This window comes from Belonocnema kinseyi, chromosome 5, assembly GCF_010883055.1.
Source record: "Belonocnema kinseyi isolate 2016_QV_RU_SX_M_011 chromosome 5, B_treatae_v1, whole genome shotgun sequence".
Classification (NCBI taxonomy): Eukaryota; Metazoa; Arthropoda; class Insecta; order Hymenoptera; family Cynipidae; genus Belonocnema; species Belonocnema kinseyi.
The window spans coordinates 31,045,053-31,067,845 of record NC_046661.1 but is presented as its reverse complement, the minus strand read 5'-3'; the positions used below and the strand labels follow the sequence as shown (position 1 = coordinate 31,067,845).

The following is a 22,793-nucleotide window of genomic DNA, read 5'->3' as shown; positions in this document are numbered from 1 at the left end:
AGTTAAAGGCTTTAGAATCCATATTGTACAATTTCAAATGCTTTATTTATAAAAAGTCTCTAGAAGGCTTGTAGTTTTTACATATATTACTGAACGTTTGAAGTCTAAACGCTGTTTTAAATGTTTTAATTAAATATTTAGAACGCTCAGTGATCAGAAGACTTCCACTTTGATTCGTTTAATTTGAAATTTAGTCTTAAATACTATTAACAACAAAAATTTTCAGCTTTTAAAACTTAAACTTTAAATTTTATTGATTGATGTAAACATGTTTTTAACCAGGAAATTATTCCAAATATTTTCTTCGATTTTAGTGGCTACCTTGCAAATAATAGAAAAAGTTGGTTTTACGTGAATTATTAGTGGCAAAAGTGAACTGATACTCTAAGGATTACCGAATATAACATCACCGACATTGATGTAAATTTACTGTTTAATTTAGAAGGTTGAATTAATAAAAAACTGTTTTATTATAAGATGAATTTATGTCTTCATAATTGTGAATAATTAAAAATTGAGACCTCTTTCTGGAAAAAAATATTTTATTTCTAATATTATTTTTTAATTGTTTCAAGCGTATAATAAAAAGAACAATTTTACTTCATTTTTACAAAATCAACTTTTTTATTTTTATCATGTATCTGATTTTATATATTCAACATAAAATACTATTAGCACATTTTTTTCGTAGCACCACTTTCATCTGGTAAGAATTATTTACAAAATTTGTATTTACTTTGTTTCATAATATATACTGTTTCAAATTTATATTATTGCAAAAAAGTAAATAACTGTCTTTAAATAATTCCCGCCGGACAAAAGTGCTGCCATCACGTGGCATATTCCATGTACCCCATTGGAAACAATTGGAAATGCAAAATGCTCAATCGCTTTGGCACAATTAAGAAACGTGATTCAGAACGATTGAGAAATTAGTTATATTGTTTCTTATAGATCTCAATTGATTATTTCTAGAAGGTTTTATTCACAATATTCTCCATACAATTCGACACAAAACTGTTCGAAAAATACGGAAATGACGTAAAATTCTGGCACGTGCGCAATGTCGACTTCTAGGATAAAAAGGTCTATTATTAATAAACAAACAGGGGAGGCAAAAGTTCGGAGCGTCAAGCTCTTTAGAATGTAATGAACTTTGATTAAAAAAAAAAACAAATTTTAAATTGGATGAAAATGAAGGCTCTAGACATTTTTTACGAAAAAAGCGCATTTCCTCTCACTGTGCGTCATGAGTACGGCACGTTTTTTATATAGAGCTTAATGGTTTATAGTCTGTTGATTTTAGAAATGAGGTTTGGAAAAATATAATGAACTATTTAACTTAAAATCTCCTTTAAATTTTTAAATAAAATTATTAGGGGTTGAATATAGCGAGAAAAGAGCTTTCAAATTTAAGCAACAAATAAATCATTGAACTGTATAAATTTATATATGATGTTTGGTTCATTTTAAATAAATATATACATTATATTAAATAATATTAAATCCATTTCCTCATTTATCATTCTTGGCATTTACTTTTTACCAAATTATTCCCAAACATTTTAATTACAATTACCATTACTTTCTAAAAACATTTCCTGAAAAACTTAAAATTTTTAAGATATAAAAGGTATAAAGATTGTCTACTATACAACTTAGGTTGTAGCCTTGCATATTTCAATTATTATTATATTAATATTGGATATTAGTGATGTAGTTTATATATTAATTCTTCTGATCATGTATATCTTTTAAATTTTTTTGTCATTGAGGTCTTAAATATTATTAGCGTTTTCATTAGCTACATTAATAATTTTAATAAATAATTTTTTGTAACTTTAAAAAATAATAAAATCAATAATATCAGCAAATTACATCAAAATCTTTTATTTTAACATAAATTTTCAACATATTTCAATCATAAATCCATATCTCAAAATTAAATGTTATTCATTTTGAACTGCATATTTTCACGACTCTTTCTTTTTTTGTAAATAATTAGTAATAGTTACTCTTATTTTTTTCTGTTTATTTGCAAACAAAACCTCGGCGACGTCAACACGCGCGTGTATTATATTATATACGTCGTAGTATTATATAATAATTTTAAATTTTGCGCCGTTAACTTGAGAACATTCCTACCATACCGACAGACATTCCCCTCTAAACTTCCCGCTAGATCGCGCCAACACTTTCTACCAAGCGCTCCACTGGCCTCTGTCTCTCTCTAAAAATGTGTCTATACTATGCGGTATGTCTATAAAATTTTCAATCTAAAATACTCTAAAACTGAAACCTAAGAAAACCCACTTTTCCAACCGACAACTGACAAAAAGTTGTGACCGCCTGTCTCTTATCCTCGTGGCCGGCTCGCGCGACCTGGAGCAGTTCGCGCGCGCCACGACGTCGTCCGGCGGAAGCTGCATCGTCCCAATAGAGAGGAGAGAGCGCCCGGCCACGGAAAATTGCCGAGTGCCGAACTGCTACCGCTTCGCCCAATCCAATGGATGCCAGACCGCGCACGCCGCCATTTTGATGTTCGGTCTCACGTCAAGCGCTTGGTCTTCGACAACGCGTTTACCAACTCGAAAGTTGACCGCCTCTAGTTTACCTTGGTTCAAAGGCTCAGCAGTTCGCGTGAATCTCGACGCCCTACAACCCGCTAGTGACTAGACTCCGGATTTTTTGAAGCGCGCGGGCTCCTTCCTGCATGAGTCTCGCTGACAAGTGACAGGTGAATCGATCGTGCTCCGACCCACAACCCCGTCTACCACTGTGCGAGCGACGAGCGTTCTCGACTCACTCGGTTCCTCGCTACTCGCAGTTTTCTCCCCCACCCCCCTCAACGTACTCTACCTTCGTTTTCGGAACCGCGCGGGCCCGGAAAACATCCGAAAACTTGCCGCCTCGCCTCTACTCTAACTGAATTCCGGATCCAAAAACTCTAGGTGACTCGATGTCGGCGGCCCTTAACCTCCAGTCGACCCCGTGTCACAGTCCGCACTCAGCGGTCTCGTCACCACCTAAATGCGACCCCATGCGCCACCCCGGCCTGTAATCCCGCCGAGTGACCTGCAAGTCCCACCCTGGCCTGGGAACATGGCCAAGTTCCTCAACAAGGACCCCGTCACCTACGAGCGCGAGCGAGAAAGCTTCCTCAAGGATCTCCACCATTTCCACGAAACCCGAGGGTAAGTCCTAACTACTTTCTTTTTTATATTTATGTTTCATCTTTGCAAAAGACTTCCTAGTCCCGAAAAGCGTTTGGTTTTAAATCCCTGCGGATTTCTATTCCAAAAATCTAAAGTTTTCTTCTATCTCTTTTCATAGACTAACGTATTAGTTCCGCAATTATGTAAATAAGGCCTCTGTGATCTGATTTGTTATATTTAACGATTATTTCAAGGAGAATTCTGAGGCACGAAAAACATTACAATATTTGTTAGCTATTTTTTGTGGGGAATCTACTACTTTGAGGCGTCGGTATCGACCGACTGGTTTTGAGGTTAAGTCCAGCGGTAAAACTCGCGAGCGTCGCGGGACGAAATGAGTTTGTTTACTCTAGACGGCATCTACGGTGCTTTAGATTCGGCTTATGTCGATAGAAAGTTATTAATTTTCGTATGGCGCATATTAGTTTATTCGCATCTTGTTTTTCGTGGAAATTGGAACGAGAAAATGGCTGCAGCCTGTCCGAGGTTTCGCTGTCAATTTCCAAGTTCTGGTAAAGTTTTACTGTGGTCGATTCCTTAAAGTTTAAGTATTGTTGGTGTTTTTCTGATTTTCGTAATTTTTAAAACATTAAGTCTTCGGAAATATAGTATGGCGTCAATTTTGTAAATTTGGAAGAAGAGGGATTGTGGGGCAAGGCAGGGCTAAGGAGAAGATCACGATCTCAACAGTTTTTTCAAAATGATTATCAGTGAAGGGTTTTTTTATTTCTCAAGACAATTTCTCTCACCAAAGTAATATTCTGAATTACTACCATATTTATAATTGTAACATAAATCTTAAAATGCAATTTTTCATATAAAGGTAGTTGTGCCAAAAATCAGTTCTATGGAGAAAAAAAAAGTTTTTTATGATTTTCAATATTGAAATGATATTATCAAACCTGTCTTATGAAAATATAAAAAATTCTAATGAAAAAGGCTAAGGACTTAAGAACAATAATAATATAAACCATATTTTTTGTCATATTTTTTATTATTATCGCTTCTTACCAATTGTTTAAGATCGGTTACAGTTTAATAAGTGTTTTTTAATTTTCTCGGAGGAAACATTCCCTGCAACGCTACTGTCTCTGATTTTGAAAATAGGGGAATACATTTAAAATATATTTTTTGTTTTAAAAAAAAGGTTTTCTTCAACAAAAATAGTTTTAGCGATTTCAGCCTTGCACAAATCAACTATAAAAGTTGGGAACAGTATTCTTGTAGAGGTTTTCCCCGAAAAAGGCCATCCTTTATTAAAATTTAACTGCAAAAGCATTTTTAGTATAAATTTTTTTTTTTGTAATTTCGCAAACTTTTCCATTAAAAATAATGTTTTTCATTTGAAATCATATCATCAGTAATATTTTTTTTAATATTAAAACTATTCTTTCAGAGATTTGGTTTTCAGCTCGCCAAAAACCTTAAGTACTTCATACAAAATATGCATGGAGGGAATCAAAATAGCATTAAAAAAATCTGCCCTCTGCACGGGCACATTCTCATTGCGCGCGACCGTTGCATCCCGCGCTTTCTGCTTGATGAGATACTTATCTTGCGTTTCGCGCTTGATAATGCCTTTCCCTCGCGCTACGCGCTCGCTCTTTGCACTCCCCCACACATTTGCGCAGAAACCTTTTAAAGTTTAAGGTCACATCATCGACAAGCTTAATTTGTTGATTATGCATTCTTTTTTGTTAAAGCTCTTTTGGCTTTAACGAACAGATTCTAATCACGCGTCTCGTACTTGGCAATCGATTAAAATATGTCCGAATCGCGATTTTTTCTATACTGTGTTCAACTCTATTGCATTAAGTGAAGGGTGCGCGTTCTAAACCTGTTAACCGACGTTACAGAAATTTTACACGGCCAAGCGAAATCGTTGTTATTTTTGCAATTTTGAATATTTTTTTAAACAAATGTTTTTTGTTCATTTACTAGAAAAAAATAATACAAGTTAGTTTTATAACATTTGAAACAAAATTGAATGTTATATGACAATTGAAATCTATTCATATATTATCTAAAAGGGGGTTCAGCGGTCTAAACCTTTTAGCTGCAGTATTCTACCACTGTTTTTCTATTGTCTTCGCGGGCACGCATCTTTCTGTGTTGTTTTTCAAGCTTCGAGCAAGTTTTAAAAGTCAAAATGTTTGGAATCACAAGCCGAACATAGATGTGCTTGCAAAAAATGAAAGTAGTTTATTGCAAAAATTTGCTGAGTTTTAGTCAATGAGACGCGTCGCTCACCTTCGTCTTTACAGCGATCTGTAGACCACACATCGAAAATGACGTGAAAGTAGTCACAAAAAACTTTCGAAACACGTGCACTTAACTGCACACGCACTGACATCTGTCTCACTGACCTATTCTACGAGTAAACTGAGCTGATGTGAGAAAAATCACGGATTTCTTATAAGATGCTATAAGCAGTTAACAGGTTTAAACCGCAGACCTATGCTCTAGATACCAAAGAGCGATTTTCGAAAATTCATTTTTTTAAACTAAAAGGAATTCGCTTGGGAGACATAACCTGGGCATACAAAAATTTGCAGAAAATACAAAAAAAAACAATTTCGAAAAAATGTCAGTAAACAAGTTTTGACCGCGGACCCTTCAAATTTTACACGGCCGTGCAAAATTTTTAAACCACCTATTTTTTTATGACTGAATAAATTATCTTAATTTTAATTATACCAAATCTAAAAAAAATTCTCTTGAAAAGGTTGATTGTTTTCGAAATTCTGTATAGAATAAGCCCAGGATGAAGCCAATTTGTCTAGTTTTTAAGTAGATATGGCAAAAACAGTGTAAATTTCAATAGTTTATTAAATTTTGAATAACTTCCGAAATAGTTAACATTCTTCAATGTTCTTGTGCTCATTTTTAAGGTTTTTACCGTATCACAACAGTTTATGAGTATAAATCGTAATAAAGTTCTTTTTGAATTGCAAGAACTTGAAGTTCTGATTTGCCTACAGATAAGATTATTTCAAATTTTTCCAACATTTTTTTACAACTTCAAGTTCTTGCAATTTGAAAAGAATTTTTTTACCATTTATATTCTTGAGCTGTTGCGATACAATGAAAAAATATATTCAAAATGAGCCCAAGAACATTGAAAAATGTTTATTATTTCGGAAGTTATTAAAAATTAAGAAAACATTGAAATTTGCACCATTTTTGCAATATCTACTTAAAAACTAGATAAATTGTCTTAACGCTAGGATTATTTTATACAGAATTTCGAAAACAATCAACATTTAAAGATGATTTTTTTAGCTCTTATATAATTGAAATTAAGAGAATCTATTCAGTCATAAAAAAGAGGTGGCCAAAAATTTTTACACGGTGATGTATATTATGTAAGTTTCTGTATCTTGATCAGGGACTGCTTATTTATATATTGAAAAATAAAGTACCAATTTTCATTTTTCATGATATTTTTAAATATTAGTTACTTGTTTGGCATTAATCTTTGTTCTCAAAAACCCTGAAAAGTCCTTTTTTCAGAAATTTAGTTTGTATATTTTCAATGTTATTTTTCACGAATAAAACAAAAAGGTTTCCTAGTATGAAGTGTTTCTGAGCAAATTTGTTGATTTATTACGTCTTGCTGTTTCGAAATTAACTGTATTGCTTTGAATTTAAATCTTTAAAATGGACCAAATAAAACACTGGAGTGAATTTCCGGCAAAGCTATCTTGATTTTTTAGTCAAATTAATACAACTTTTTTTTTTTGCAATTTATACAGATTTATAAACAAATTTTTTTCTAGGAGTAGCATCTAATGCCACAAAGAACCTAAATTAGCGCACCCGTATTAAAAAAACTGACGCATTCTGAAAGAAGGTTCATCAGATTGTGAATGCATGCACTTTTTTGGAATGAGTTTTCTAAACGTAAAAGTAACTTATAAGTTTAAGAATAATCATATTTTTCAAGTATAGAATGCATTTGCTCAATGTTTCATTTTTTTGTCGATAAAAGCTTTTCATTTCCACAAATAAAATAAAATGTCTGAAATTAAAGGGTAGTGTGCTTATATCGATTCGATTTTGATCGATTCTGATCCAAATTGATCTGGTACTCTAACCTCAAATTTAGGATATTTTATTTTATTTCGTGAAACTGAGAGGACGTCAGAAAATGTTACTATTCATAAATTTATAAATTACTTTTTCGTTTACAATAATTTCCCCTTCCATTGTTCGTTGCTGTACGGGAACTTTGATATTTTCACGTGGCGTGAAAATTTTGAACAGTGTTGTTTTTTATTATTGCTTTTGTTTCTGAAAGTTTTGAAGTTTTAGTCAACTAGTTCCGGTACAGAGGTACCAATCAGAATTGGAGTACCCCGTGTCTCAACTCTCCCTTGAGGATCTCTAATTTTCCTCTATCGTGACTTCATGCTAAAATACTCAATTCGGCGATAACCTGTGAAAAATGCTAGAATTTAAAGTATTGATTTAGGTTTGATCACAACAAGTTTAGCAAAGTTATTTTAAAAAATGTTGTGGTTATCATTATAGCGTGACAAAAGAAATGAAAAAAAAAACATTTTTCTGTAAACTTGAATTTCGTATTACCTGATGCTTAATTTTAACTCTTATGAATGTTTTATATCGCTCTATGTTTTTTGATACTAAAATACTATATACATTCATTTTTACGAAATCCTAAAATTAAAGTTTTTAATTAATTCCAATGTAAGTTTTGAGTATTAATTTTGATTTCTAAATTCAGAAATTGTTGAGAAAATTTTCCACATCCATTTTAATAATTTTTCAATTATAAATGAAGTACAGTGTAATTATTTTTGCACTTGTAAGTTGGAAGTATTTCAAATGGGACAATAATTTTGACTTTCAATGAAACAATTTAAAGTGTATACGTTTAAAATTATATCATTTATTAAAGTTCAAGTATTAACATTTGCAGAATTTAAGATTAAATTAAAACTTAAAAAATCGTAAGAACTGCCAGCTTCTCGCACTTCTTACACAATATACCATTTTTAGATAAAATTGTGCAATTTTTAAAGCTGCAGGGTAGTTCTAATTACTTGTTTTCTTTTCCTATATATTTTTCATTTTTAATTTTATTCCTCAATAAGATAAATGAGGAATTTTGAATATTTATCTAAAAAGTATACAAAGATAATATTGGCCACCAGCGTGTAATTTATTCAAAATGTAATCGATTTTTTCCGTGGTTTCAAGAATTATTTCCTTTTAGAAATTATGTTTCTCGGAAAGCTTAATTCTAAAATTATTTAGGTACTTGGAAATGTCTTGAAATTTAACGTTTTAATTAATGACTGAATATTAAATTCTACAAATTTGTGCTTCAAAAATTTGTTTGAGTAAAAGGTTCCATTTAACAGATTTAGTCGGATTTAATTCTTCTAAAACATTGGAATAAGAAAATGAACATCAGCTCGAATTTAAGTACTTATATACTTTAAGTAGTAAATACTTTCAAAAAACAAATCCGAAAATGTGTTAAAGAGTTTAAACATAATTATTCAAATAATAATGGAATGAAAACCCAGTTTCACATTATAAAGCACGTTAGCTCTTTTAGGCTTGAATATTCTCCTAGTACTCTATAGTTATCTTTTAATCTCTTTATGAATGAAAAATATATTTTGCAATAACCTTTTCAGTGAAGTTGTCAAAAACTAAAATCGAACCCTTTTACTCTGAGTCCTCGATTTATGCCTGAGGATGTACTCATAGTATACATTTTTCCTTATGACATACTTTTCTATAAAAGTTGATTATGAATTTTCCTCCACAACGAAAATTGAAATGAAACCAGTATTCCACATTAAAAACTTGACAAATAAAATGATCAAACTCTACTATTTACAAATATTAACATTTTCATTTTCTTTGCAGAACTGCTTTCAAGAAATATCCCAAAATTAGTGGAAAGGAAGTTGATCTCTACTTACTATACGTGCTAGTTACTGCTCATGGAGGATGGATAAAGGTTAGTTTAAAAGAAATAAGAATATAAACTGATTTAATGAAAGAAAAGAAATATAAATAAAATGATAACCAGACTTTGGTCAAAATCCAAATTTATCAACGCCTAACGAATGAAAATTATAGTTTGTAACTATCATGAATCAGCAAGTTCTTCGAAGTTCTGTCAGTGACACTTATCAGCAAACTTATATTAATATTGTTGTCTTGCAACATAAGGGTGCAGTACAGGCAGAAGATTTATCAATAGTTAACAGTAGCATAGTTCGATTCAGCTTGTACCGAACAGTCAATATAATTTTGTGTTAACATGGTTTGATAAGAGGAAGTCAAATTGGACATTTCTACTTATTAGGTTGGATTTTATCAGAAGACTTGTAACATCATAGGGGCCGTTAAAAAAATACATAAAAGTATGAAAAGATCTGAAAAGGTCGACTTTTCGCTAATTTCTAATAGTAATATCTCACTTTTATCGACTACTTGACAGTTGAATATGTGATATATGTTATCGGGAATGTATTTTCAATATATTGCAACATGCCTACCCCGAAAGGGAAATGGTTTAATGGTATATCTATACAATATATGAAGAAGTTTGACATTAAAATATTTTTATTGACCTTTAATAACAAGAATTAATATTTGTTAATAAATTTTATGGACTCTTCGGCAAAACAGACTTTTTATAAATAAATTCCTCACTATACTGATAAAAATTTAAGTGTACTGGAAAACATTTTTACTTTCATTTACTCAAAATTTATTTCCTGAAATAAAAAGCAATATGTAACTCATAGATATTTTGAATTAAAAGTCAATAACAATTATTTTAATGGCAACCTTCTCCATGTATTATTGTTGAAATGCATTAAAAATACATTCCCGAATTTACATATATATATATATATATATATATATTAATTAATTTCTTTTTTTATTTAAATGGTCAAGTAGTCGATAAATCAAACCAAAAATGATCTGCAAAGTGCTATAACTCGAATGGTAATATCCTATTTCATCAATTTATAAATAAACTTTCTTTAAAATTACAAATATATTGATGTATACAAACGTTCTTTATTGCTTTTTATTTTATCTGTCAAAGTTTAAACACGATATCTCAATCCGTGTGGACACAGTGAATACGAAAAAAAAAGTTCATACCCGGAGACTAGGTTGTCACGTGGTCACCGAAAAGCATACCATTAAGGCTGACACAAATGGCTTAACTTATTACGGAAAGTAATTTTGAAAAACACCTTTGTCTGATAAACAATAAGAATTTCTTAAAAGTCTTCGGTAGGCATTTCCTTTGAACAGTTCCCCTTGATAATTATTTGATACTAAATTAAGCTTTCTTGAGATTTTAAATATTAAGCGTTCTCCCTAAAAGGGGAACTAAAAATCCTAATTAAAATGGTTAACAAAACTTAGAATTATTTTGTAGTCTGATATTCCTTAATGAGTTGATAATTTGTAACACTAACCGTCCTTGTCATTTTTTCTTTTAATTTTCAAGGAAAACTTTTTTTAATGATCGTCTCAAATCTCCAAAAGTTCTCCAACCGTGTAATTCTTTATCTTTCTCTGTTTCTTTTTTGGATCTCAACTCTTGAAAACTTTTTAAACAATATGGACTTAGCTTGTAGGAAGTAGCCTTTTGCAAGCCATTAACCATGAAGTATAATTACTCTAAGAATGCTGTTGTGACCGTATAGTATCAGTCTCCTATATTCTGGAAATATTTGAACAACCTGAAGTTATTTTTTGTTGCAGCTAGTTCATACAATGTTTTTGTTACTATGAGTGTATAGCAGACATGCCAACCTAGAGAAATTCCCGCCAGCCACACATGTTTTGCGCTTACCACTATTTCGGCTGGAGAACGAGAGTGGTGGTAGACTCAGACCTAAGCAACACCGCAAATACGAAATATCTGTTAGGGTGCTTGGGGCGACTAACTTTTCAATATAAATTTGTAATGGTGACTAGAATTTTAATTATTTTATTTCAGCATGTTTACATTTATTTTCGAATAATGTAATTCAAAGGAGAATTGTGCAAAGTATTTATTTATTTTACATTATTCAATATTTTAATATTATAGTTGTGGTTGACTGATACTTTTGAAAGTTTAACAATATACTAAAATGATGTACAAGGTAGAAGGATAAGTTATATAATTGTACATCATGTTAGTATATTGTTAAACTTTCAAAAGTATCAGTTAACCATAACTGTAATATTAAAATATCGAATAATGTAAAATAAACAAATACTTTGCACAATCCTCCTTTGAATTACATTACAGTGAAACTCTTCTATAGCGTCAATTTTGGGGCTGACGGTGGGTGGGAACTAACTCATTGTAGCCCGCTCCGCTTTTGTTTGTTCATGCTTGAGTGCTCGTATGAGTGACAGCCGCATATCCCGCGCACCCTGCGCAGCTCCTGTTACACCTACATGCGGCGCGGACTCAATTCTCGGAAGGGCTATTGAAGAGTTTCACTGTATTTGAAAATAAAGGTAAACATGCTGAAATAAAATAATTAAAATTCTAGTCACCATTACAAACTTATATTGAAAAGTTAGTCGCCCCAAACACCCTAACAGATATTTCGTATCTGCGGTGCTGCTTGGGTCTGAATCTACCACCACTTCCGCTCTGCAGCCGAAATAGGGGTAAGCGCAAAACATGTGTGGCTGACGGGAATTTCTCCAGGTTGGGCATGTCTGGTGTATAACATTGAGATTATTCTCAAATGTCATATTCTTGTGTCACTATGTCAAAATCTTTACTGAAGTAAACAAATCAAGGTTTTGAAAAAAAATTAAGTAATATTGAAAATTATAAAGAACATTTTTTTGTAGAAATTTTTCCAAAGAACAATTTAGCCTTCGTGTTTGTTTATATCTCACTTCGTTTTCAAAAACACTGGGTATTTCAATTTTTTAAATGGATTATATTAAAAACATTCTTTAATCGTATAAAGACTTTAAATTTAAATGGTGAATAATGAAAATTTTGCAAATATTTACGTTTTGAGTTTGACACTTAATACAATACTTTATTACTTACTATTTTAATTTCAAAGTCTTCATATACGATTTAAGAATTTTAAGTTAAAAAACGAAATATTTGAGGCGGAGCCTCAACTGGCGAAGTGTCTTGCGCATGTCTCGGTGCGCATATCCGAACCTAACCAGACTGCTTGGACGGTAGAGATCACTAGCTCGGTTTCCCGAATACTCCCAATACTACTACTCGACTGCTAGCGGCTACTCAAAGAATTCTCAGAGATCGTTAGAAACTACCACTGAATCCCAGAAGGATTCTCTTGCTCGATTCGAGGTAGTAGTCAGGAGAATTACTCAGTGCACAGTCCCTCGGATGGGACGAGACTGCATACTAATATTTTTATGAGGAAGATTTTACTGTGGATGGTGAAAGCTGAGAGTGTTCTTAGCATGTGGGACATACAACAAATTTAGGAAAATCCGTGAATCGTCCTTGATTTCGTTTTTATTGTGCCTACCTTGTAACAGCGCAACGTTTTCCTGACTTTTAATTGAAATTCTTAAAAATTATTATAAAATTTTTTACAACAATTTTTAAATAAATTGTAATATTGCAATCAAGCAAATCACGCATGTCTCAACCCACTATTTATTGTATGTATGATTATATCGTAAGAGGACCTCACATTTTTAAGCGGGAATTGTCCGGAAATTTAATTGGAAAAATTTAGTGGACAACCTATCAGTATTATTATTGTATATTCTGGGTTGAGACCGTCACAGCCCCTGACGCTTGGGTGATCCCGTTGCGTCCCCTTATAAGCCTTAAGCGTGGCCCCAAAGTTCTCTCCATAGAGAGAGGACCGCGGCCACGCTATTCGCCGATATTTCAGACTCACTGATGCAGAAACTGCCTGTAAGTGTTCCACGTTTCCCCGCAATCGCGGGGCAGTGACAGGGGATATGAGTGGAAGTCTCATTGTCTTTTCCGCACAGACGACAGAGGGGACTTTCCTCAAGCCCTATCTTATGTGTGTGGTACCGGAGGTTTCCATGTCCTATAAACATTTCTGTTAGGATTTTGGCTTCCTTCCTCCCGAGCTTAAGAATTTCTTTCGCTCGATGAGGGCTTAGCTTTGAGCCCCAGAGTGTTTTAGCCAGTCTGCAGCCAGAGACCGCATCCCACTCATTCTGATGTTCCTCGACCAGCCAAATGTTAATATCTTCAGTGACCGACCTACTGGAAATGCCTACAATTGGGTCAGGTCCAGTAAAATTTTCCTTTGTTGCTAGCTTTGCTAACCTGTCCGATATTTTATTGCCACTGTGTCCAGGGATCCAGAGCAGAGTGACTCGGTTTTCTACCGCTAGCTTATTCAGTGCCTCAAAGCACTCCCATATTAGCAGCGACGTCATTCCATTCAGAGCTGTGATAGCAGCCCTGCTATCTGAGCAGATACCAATGTTTCTTTTCCCGCCGTACTCCATTGCCTTATATGCGCACTGGAGCAAGGCCATAATCTCAGATTTTAGAACTGTTGCGTAGGACCCCATCGCAATTGTGGAGCCTATTCCGCTCCTTCTACGGTATACACTTTCTCCAGCGTTCTCTTTGTTCCTGGAGCCATCTGTGAACCAGTTTTCTCCATTACTGGGCAGGTGTGTCACCGTTAACCCATTCCTCTTTTGTGGATAGGCTAACCCGGTATTTCTTGTCGGAAGAGGTAGTGGCAAGTGGACATTTTGTCCCTGGGTATGCTCAGTGTCGGCCTCTTCGTGATGTCGAATGGTATCCGCATAACTATTGAGATACTGTTATCGTTTACCATATTTAGTCTCAAGGCCGCCTTCGCAGCCGCGGCTTTTATGGTGAGATGGCGGGGCTCCAATCCTATTAGTGTCCCCAGGGCCATCGTGGGTGTCGACTTTGAGGCACCAGTGATACCTTTCAGAATCAGTCCCCTGATTCTTTCCAGTCGGGACTTCACAGTAGAAAGTTCGACCCTGGTCCACCAGAAGACTGCCGCATAGGTTACTCTGGGTTGCAGGATCGCTGTGTAGATCCATATAAGTGTCTCTGGTTTTAAGCCTCAGCTTTTTCCTATGGCTCTTCTACAGAGCCAAAGAGTCGCTACTAGCTTCTTGTACTTGTTTTCCAAGTGCTCGTTCCATGAGAGCTTCTTATCCGCGATGACTCGTAGATATTTGGCTTGCCCTTTGATTTCGAGTTTTTGTCCCTCCGTAGTTCCCCACTTGTACCTTCTGGTGAACACACCTGCATCCGTCTTACTCGGATTAACTGATCGGATTAACTGATAGTCCAGTCCCCTTACACCAGGAATCAACTATTCTTAGTGCTTGCTGCATTACTCCGAAGAGCGCATCTTGATGCTGGCCGCGCACCATAACTAGTATATCGTCTGCATAGCCCTGACTCGTGAGTAGATGAAGCAATTGATCCACTACCAGGCACCACAGCAAGAGAGATAGAACGCCCCCCTGCGTACATCCCGAGTCAACAGTTCCCCATAAAGTGGTGTCACCCTTGGTCGTGGTTAGATTCCTATTGGCCAACATGTGGCAGGTCCATTCCACGACTGCAATAGGCACTCCATGTGCGATCATAGCCGTTCTAATCACCTCTCCAGAGATGTAGTTACAGGCTCCTTCGATGTCCATGAAGGTTCCAATCACTAGACCTTTCTGCTTTAGTTATCCTTCAATTAGGTTAACTGCAGTGCTCAGGGCCGTCTTGGTCGAATGACGAGCCCTATAGGCGTGTTGTTGCTTGTGAAGAGGAGTACTTGACAAGACCTTATCGCGGATATATCTGTCCACGAATCTTTCCACAGTTTTTAGTAGGAAAGATGTCAGACTAATGGGCCGGAAATCCTTGGGTGAAGTATAACCGATCCTGCCAGTCTTCGGAACAAAGACTACTCTCGCACCCCTCCATGCCGCCGGAACATAACCTAACGTCAGACTAGCCCTAGCAAGTCTCACCAAAGGCCCAATGATGATCTCACCAGCTCTCTGTAAGAGGACTGGGTATATACCATCCGGGCCGGGAGACTTATAAGGACTGAAGGATTTCAGGGCCCACCTGACCCTGGCTGGGGTCACAATCTCGTTGGCTAGCCTTCGTTTCGGGCCCAATTGGGCCAAAGGCGGCTTTGATGGCCTCAGAGGTGCCCCCCCCCCCATCTCCTAACTTTTTGAAGCTCGGAAAATGTGCCTTGATCAGGTGAGCCAAGGTATCCCCGTCCGACTCTTTAAGTATCTCCTGTCGGGCAATTTTAGAGTCTCGAGAATAGCATCCGGATTTCGAGAAAGCAGCTCGTCCAGTTTCGCCGCCTCTGCTCTCTTCTCGATATCAGTACAAAAGTTGGTCCAGCTTTCATGCTTTGCCTTGCGTATTTTTGCATCCTTTCGTCCATATCTATACTCATGCAGACCGAGGTCCGTTTGACCCCTATGTCCCACACCCTTAAGCCTCCCCACCATCTACAAGGTCTTACAGCCCCTAGGGGAGGCCCTATCAGTAACGAATGAAATAAATGTTAAGTTTGAATATGTGAAATTCCCTAGATAAAGGACCACTCCTAGTGTAATCAGTCAATTGTGAGTGGGACCCCCCCCCCCCCATATCGCAACCATCCCCACTACGCCACGTCAATTCTCGGAAGAACAAACTCTGGGGATCCTATCTTTCGGGTTAACTGTAACTTAAAAAAAATTTAATCATTCATTTTATTAATTCTCTTATATAAAAATAAATCCCAGAGTAGTCCTTTCAAGGGCAAATGTTTTAAACCTGGCATGCTGAGTACAGTCTTAGCAATTTTGATCGATTCACGTAGAAAGAAAATCACACAAAAAATGATGACCAATGCCTATAATATCAAGGACAACTCATTTGATCGTACAAATGTGATCTCAGACGTTTTATTGAAAGGATCTCGCAAGTTTTTACATTCTCATTCATGAGAGTGTAATGTAATCGTCCAAATTTTCGATCTCTGATTTTTAACGCATCTTTACGTTTCCGCACTCACAGAATCCAAAAATCATAAAATTTTATCGGTGTCTATTTGTCTGTATGTATGGTTACCTGAATGTTCTAGTCTCGCTAACTTTTGAAGAATTTGTCCAATCATGTCAGCCTTTGATACACTTCTTACAGTTCCCAAAATGAAGGCTAAGTTCGTTAAGCAGATATTTCCAACCAAAATTAAAAGTGTTAGAGCATTTTCAAATTAAAATTTGTTTGTCAAAGTTTCTTATAGATGGGTAGAAGACTTGCAAATTATCCACATAAAATTTTATTTTAATGGAAATTAGAAAATTTATATACTTTTGAAATTTTTCAGAGAAACAAAAAATATTTTTTTTCTAAAAGATTAAAAAATTTCATTTCAATTCATCACTAGATATCAAATATATTTAAAAACTATGTCAATTACATTTTTCGATCCGACAAAAATTCAAAAAACTTGAGCTTTTTCAAAATTGGAATCAAATTTTTTTATGAGTTTTACAAATTTTTGTAAAATTTTCAGATGCTCGTCAAAAAGAATTGCAAATTATCCTAATGACATTTTTAAATTCAATAAAACATCAAAAAGTTATATGCTTGTCAACATTTTGAAAATTTTCTAAAAAAAAAAGGAAAAAAAATTGTTTAATAGGTTCAGAAATATCAATTAAAATTTCTACTAGATGTAAAATATATGTTTTTCTAAACTATTATCATGAAATTTTTTAATTAGACAAAAGTTCCAAAAGTTGCATCATATTCAAAAATATGCAATTTTGATTTTTTAAGAGATCTATAAGTTTCAAACATTATTTATAGTAGATTTTTACAAGATTTACAAATTATTTTGATGAAGTTTTTCAAGTGGACACGAATTATCGAGCGCGAAGCGCAAGTTTCGTAATTAGAATGTAATCGTCAAAGCCGTAGGTGCTTTGAGAACCTTCTTTAGAATCAAATCGAAAAAAATGCAGTTACAATTTATGGCTGTAATTTCTAGGAAGTTTAAATCACAGTTTTCGATTTAAGTTATAGTATTTACAATATTTAAAAAAATTTACTTAAAGTGTACGCATTAAACGTACGAAAACGAGCGCGAAGAGCCAGAGCATACACGCGCGCTCAAACTTGGCGCGAAACTCAATTTCCATAAGAAACGGTTGAACTTGAAAATTTCCAGTAAGAAAAAGGTCATTTAATAATTGAAGTTTATACATAAAGTTGAGCATCAATATTTAAAAAAGAGACTTATGTCTAATACAATTGAAATAAATCATTGTTATACCAAATAGACATATAAAAAGTTTTTTTACATAATTGTTGATATGATCTTCGTCTGCCATAATATTTTAAAAAATCTTAGTTAGTACACTCTTTATAGGTATTCGAACTCTTCATTAATATACGGCTTCCAGGCAATTCTGCCAATTAGTCCCTCATTTATAAGTTTTGTTATTATAAATTTTGCCCATAAAACTTCACTAAAGCCAGATTTATTAGAGATTACCCGTTCATATTTGAAAAGGGTAAACATTTTCGTGACTCATCTTGTCTTTTGGGCATTTGTTTTGAGTGACAGAGCAGACAATTTGTGCGTGAAATTAGTGCATATCAAAGGGACTATCACTTTATTGGTGAGTGACAACTATATGTATTATGTGCGTAATCTCATCTTATACTATACTAATAATGACACAAGAGAAGAGCCTACTCCCTTCCATCGCGATTCTGTTCAACGCGTGGCGCCAATGAAAGCGTTTGGGGGCGGGCGATAGACCACGTGCTTGAGGTTATGAGGAGAAAATCTCGAAGTTCGTAAATAGTAGAGTAAATTAGAGTATTTGAAGTATGTGGAGTTAGGACATGGATCAATTAATCTGTGACAGCAAGACGGATTCTGAATGAAAATATTAGCATAACTGCTGTAAAGCTAAATTTTTTTACCGCATAAAATTGTGTGAATACGGGCGGGAAATGTTTATTTTTGAAGAAGTATCTGCAGAAAGTATAAAGTTACATTCCGCACGTAGAAGTATAAAGTCCTTATTGACAAAGTTCTTTTTTACCAAGAATTGTGGGCACACACTGAAAAAAATGAATATTTGGGTCTTTTTATTCGTAAAGCATTCAGTGGTTCTTGAAACGTTAGTTAGTAACGCATACCATAGTCGGCCTAGGAAGCCGTTTGTAAGAATACTCGTGGCGTAACTATTTTATTTATTATCTTGGTTGGTATGACTGAGAATGTAACAAAGGTACCAACATAGCTGGGGAAAAATGAGGGAGAACGTTTAGATATGGCCGTCATTAATTTGCTGTTCACTTGATGTTTTCGTTGGATTAGAGTTCAGTATGTTTTACATAAATGATAGAATTATCAGCATTGCTAGAAATTCTAACCTATAGAGTCAGGGGCGGACCCAGAAAAATATTTCGGGTGGGGGGGGGGGATATCCCATGCATAGCTTAGCGGCATCGGCCTTTAAGGGTATGTGACACAGCTAAATACCTATATTACCGACCACAGTTTTTCAGTTCACTGAATGTTTTTTTGAACCTAAGAACTTTTTTTGTAAATGAAATATCGACCTGAAACTTTGGGAAATGTATTACAGTACAATAAAGTACGTTTAAATACTGCATTTTGGTAGGAACTTCACTGAAAATTATTTCATCTTTTTTCTGAACCTCAACATTTTTTGAACGCTCGAACTTTTTTTATACTTAAGATATCGGTCTCAAACTTTAAGAAACGCAAGAGCCGAAAGAAAACTACGTTTAAGTACAAAGCTCAATAATAAAAGATGTACAAAATATATTTCAACAATCAATTCCAACGGCATCAGCCGGTAACGTTGTACACGAAAATACGAAACCTGGCGGCCACTAGACGAGGCTCTAGAGGGTTCGTATTTTCGTGTACAACGTTACCGGCTGGTGCCATTGGAATTGATTGTTGAAATATTTTTTTTTACATCTTTTATTATTAAGCTTTGTACTTTAACGTAGTTTTCTTTCGGCTCTTGCATTTCTCAAAGTTTGAGATCGATATTTCATGTATAAAAAAAGTTCGAACGTTCAAAAAATGTTGTGGTTCAGAAAAAAGATGAAATAATTTTCCGTGAAGTTCCTACCAAAATACAGTACCTAAACGTACTTTATTGTACTCTAATACATTTCCGAAAGTTTCAGCTCGATATTTTATTCACAAAAAAAGTTCTTAGGTTTAGAAAAACATTCAGTGAACTGAAAAACTGTGGTCGGTAATATAGGTATTTAAATGTGTCACATGCCCTTAATACGAAAGGCCAAAAGTTTCGGGGGGGGGGGGGGGAAACCCACTTAACACCTCCCCTGGATCCGCCAATGTACAGAGTGCATGTTCAATTAGAAAGCATGGGGACATATTTTTTGAAACGTCTTATCAGCTGAACTGACATCAGAGTCCCTAAGACGCACAAAAAAAATTTGCTCGTATGCTCACTGGGATTTTTTAATTCTAATTTTAATAGTGTAGCGGCAGGTGTTTTAATTAGTCCCTGTAAAAAGGAGAATATATTCGTACCCGCGTTAGTAGTTCTGACTAACTTTATTAGTAAGTAAAACTACATACAGATAGTGGTTTTGACCATTGTACACTAACATAGTTGGCCGAACAATATTATTTTAATGGCTGGCGTCCAAAAGGGGATAACCTTCAAAATTTTCGATGTGCACTTTTTCACTTTTTTAAATTCTCTGACAAAATCCTCGCCTATAGCCCTTGAAAGTAATCCAAAATTTATTTGAGCTTTTTGAATAATAAGTCATAAAAATTAGCGATTGTGGTAACCCCTGTATACCTAGAGGCCAAAAGGTGGTAACCCCTCATTGACTCTTATGGGAGTTCTGGATTTTATTTATACTATTCTAAGGCTCTAAATGTAAAAAGTGCATCTGTTTGCTATATGGCTGTTTTAGACTAACTTATTAGTACTTGGACGTATACAAGCATCTATTTTATCGGTATCGCGTTTCACGTTCTCAACTGCGTATAAACAATTATCAAGTCAGGTGAGTACCGCTGAATTTCTTAGTTTCTACATATATTCATTAGCTATTTTTTGTTTCTTACAAGGAAGTTTGTTGTTAAGTAAAGTTTTCTAAACATTTTGGTGAAATTTTTACCTTTTTAACGTTAAAATTGGATGAGAAAAATGCGATCGCGTGAAAATCACCCCGTCCCGCGTCAAAATGATGGGAAGTACAAGAAACCGAAAGGCAAACGCGTGCATGCTAAAGACAAATCCGATTCCATGATATATTTTATCACTCTATTTTTGTATTTGTATTTTCTTATAAAAAAGTCGCTCAAATATCTTTAGAAAATAAAAATTAACATTAATTACCAATAATTTTCATTTATATTCTTCTATTTTGAAAGTTAATCACAGTTCCTCAAGTTGATTTCAACTAGTCTTTCCTTTTCCATGATTCAAAGATTTTTCATACTAATATTTGCATTTTGTACATATTGAAATGATGAAATTCTCGAACTGAAAATATAAATATATTATATTTCAGCAGTGAAATGCCATGGTAATATTATACTACCTTTCGTTTTGAATCGCACGATTTTTTCATTACAAAAAACGACTTCAACAAGTGTAATTACATTTTTGTTTGTTTATTGTTATGTTATTCTTAAATTAATATGAAAGTAAAGAATGCTCGATATGTGGGTTATCCTTTTTAGGCCGTCAGCTACCCCTGGGGTTACCCCACCAAGCTACGTAAATGCTTATTAAATACACAGTTTTGTAAATAATGAACGAAAATTTATAGACAGTGTGTGTAGAGTGGCCACCTAACATAAAATTACTTTTGTTGTTCAAAGCATAAAAATGGCAAGCTATGAACACTTTCCTGCCTCCTGTGAAAAAAAAATAAAAAAGTGGGTGACCCCTTTTTGGACGCCAGACATTCAGTTGTCCCAATCGTTACGTATTTTTTAAGCAATACCTAACTTTAAATTTTTAATAATGAAAATGGAAATATACTTTTATAATCAATGTTAAAAATGCAGTGTTTTTTATCACAAAGGCATTATTTTTGTAGGTATGTTAAGCTGGCACAAAACTATTGAGGTGTAGAAATGTAACCTAGTCGTGCGATATTTCCTTTTCCCTTTTTTCCCCTAATGGGAAATTAATTACTGTCGCAGTACTGCGGCAGCATAGACGCGATACTTATCGACAGTACTGGCGCATTGCTGGCATGGTCTTGGGATGATAACTATGTTCGGTACTGGTTTTGAGTACTGCGCCAATGCTGGCGGACAGAATTGGCAGCTAGTACTGGCGCAGTACTAGACATGAAGTTTAGACAGAGTTAAGCCGACGCTCGTTTAAATTTCTAACAAGAAGAGACCTGCATAAGATGTGTGAGCTATAATATCGCTTAAAGGATAGATGAGCTTTATTTTTCGTATGAATTTCGGTACGGTTATTACAAAAGTAACAGTTTGAGGTTATATTAAGGAATCGAGAGTCCTTAAGGCGCTTCAAACGGCTGTCAAAGTCGCAAGGGGCAATCTAAATGGTTGAGTTGTTGAACACCACATTTTAAGCACCTGATCTAAATGCAATAATACCGGACGGTTCAGCTTGCTTTTTCGCGAAAAGATCCTTTTTGTTGTTGTATTTTTTAATCGAAAATAAAAAGTTATTTCTCGCTTGAAAGTCGCGCGAGCTGTACAGTGAAACGGTAGTATAGTTTCGCGAGGGGCATGAGCGGAAGGCGGGGAACCCGACTATATTCTCACGTGATCCTCAAACGGCTCTCAATTTGGCTACATCAAAACTACATCGAAACGCATGAATTGTTGGCCACAATATTTTAATCACATAATCTAAAGACAATTATACCGAATCGTTCAACTCGCTTTTTCCCGAAAATGTTCTTGTTGTTGCTGTTTTTTGTAATTTAAAGTTGAGATTAGTTTTTCTCGCTTGAAACTGGCGCGTTGTGTACAGTACACGTGCGTATGCCAGCGGCAGGGTGCAAGAGCGGCAAGCGAGGGGCTTCACAGTCTGCCCAAGTTACTCACGAGGGGTCAGAATTTTTAAAATCGCATATCTAAAACAGGTTTATACGATCCAGTAAAGAAGTATAATATAATTTTTTTTGGTATCTTCACACAACTTTCTCTATGAAATGACTGTATTCATACGTGCATTCATTATCAATTGGCGAATTACCAAGATAAATGTTTTAACAACCAAACAGTTTTCAACTGTGAAACGCAAACAAATTATTAATGTAATAAGAAACACAAAAAATTATTATTCATAAATTAGCGAAGAAAAATTAGATATACTTTATTCATCACATTAAAATAAACTGAACTAATATGTTTAGCAGAAGGATAAAAATAAAATATTACTTACTAAAAGTTGGAAGACGTCAAACATCAATTTTATTATTTCTTTATAGAAGTTAAGTGTCTGTGTGTGTCTGTGTTTTGGAATTAAAAGGAGTGTCTACGA

General features: G+C 34.6%; 1 protein-coding gene across 7 annotated transcripts in view; it reads left to right on the top strand.

The window, feature by feature from the left end:
* Window positions 1-2,366: 2,366 nt before the first annotated feature.
* LOC117173390 (AT-rich interactive domain-containing protein 2) overlaps window positions 2,367-22,793 on the top strand; it is a 343,637-nt gene continuing 323,210 nt past the window's right edge. For 4 of the 7 annotated variants that reach the window (XM_033361921.1, XM_033361923.1, XM_033361919.1 and 1 more), the window contains exons 1-2: window positions 2,368-3,194; window positions 9,120-9,213. In XM_033361921.1, the coding sequence (XP_033217812.1) occupies window positions 3,031-3,194; window positions 9,120-9,213 (258 nt within the window). In that variant the 5' untranslated portion in view covers window positions 2,368-3,030. Of the gene's footprint in view, window positions 3,195-9,119; window positions 9,214-22,793 lie in introns of all 7 variants that reach the window. The other 3 variants (XM_033361920.1, XM_033361924.1, XM_033361922.1) reach the window with 3 other exon arrangements.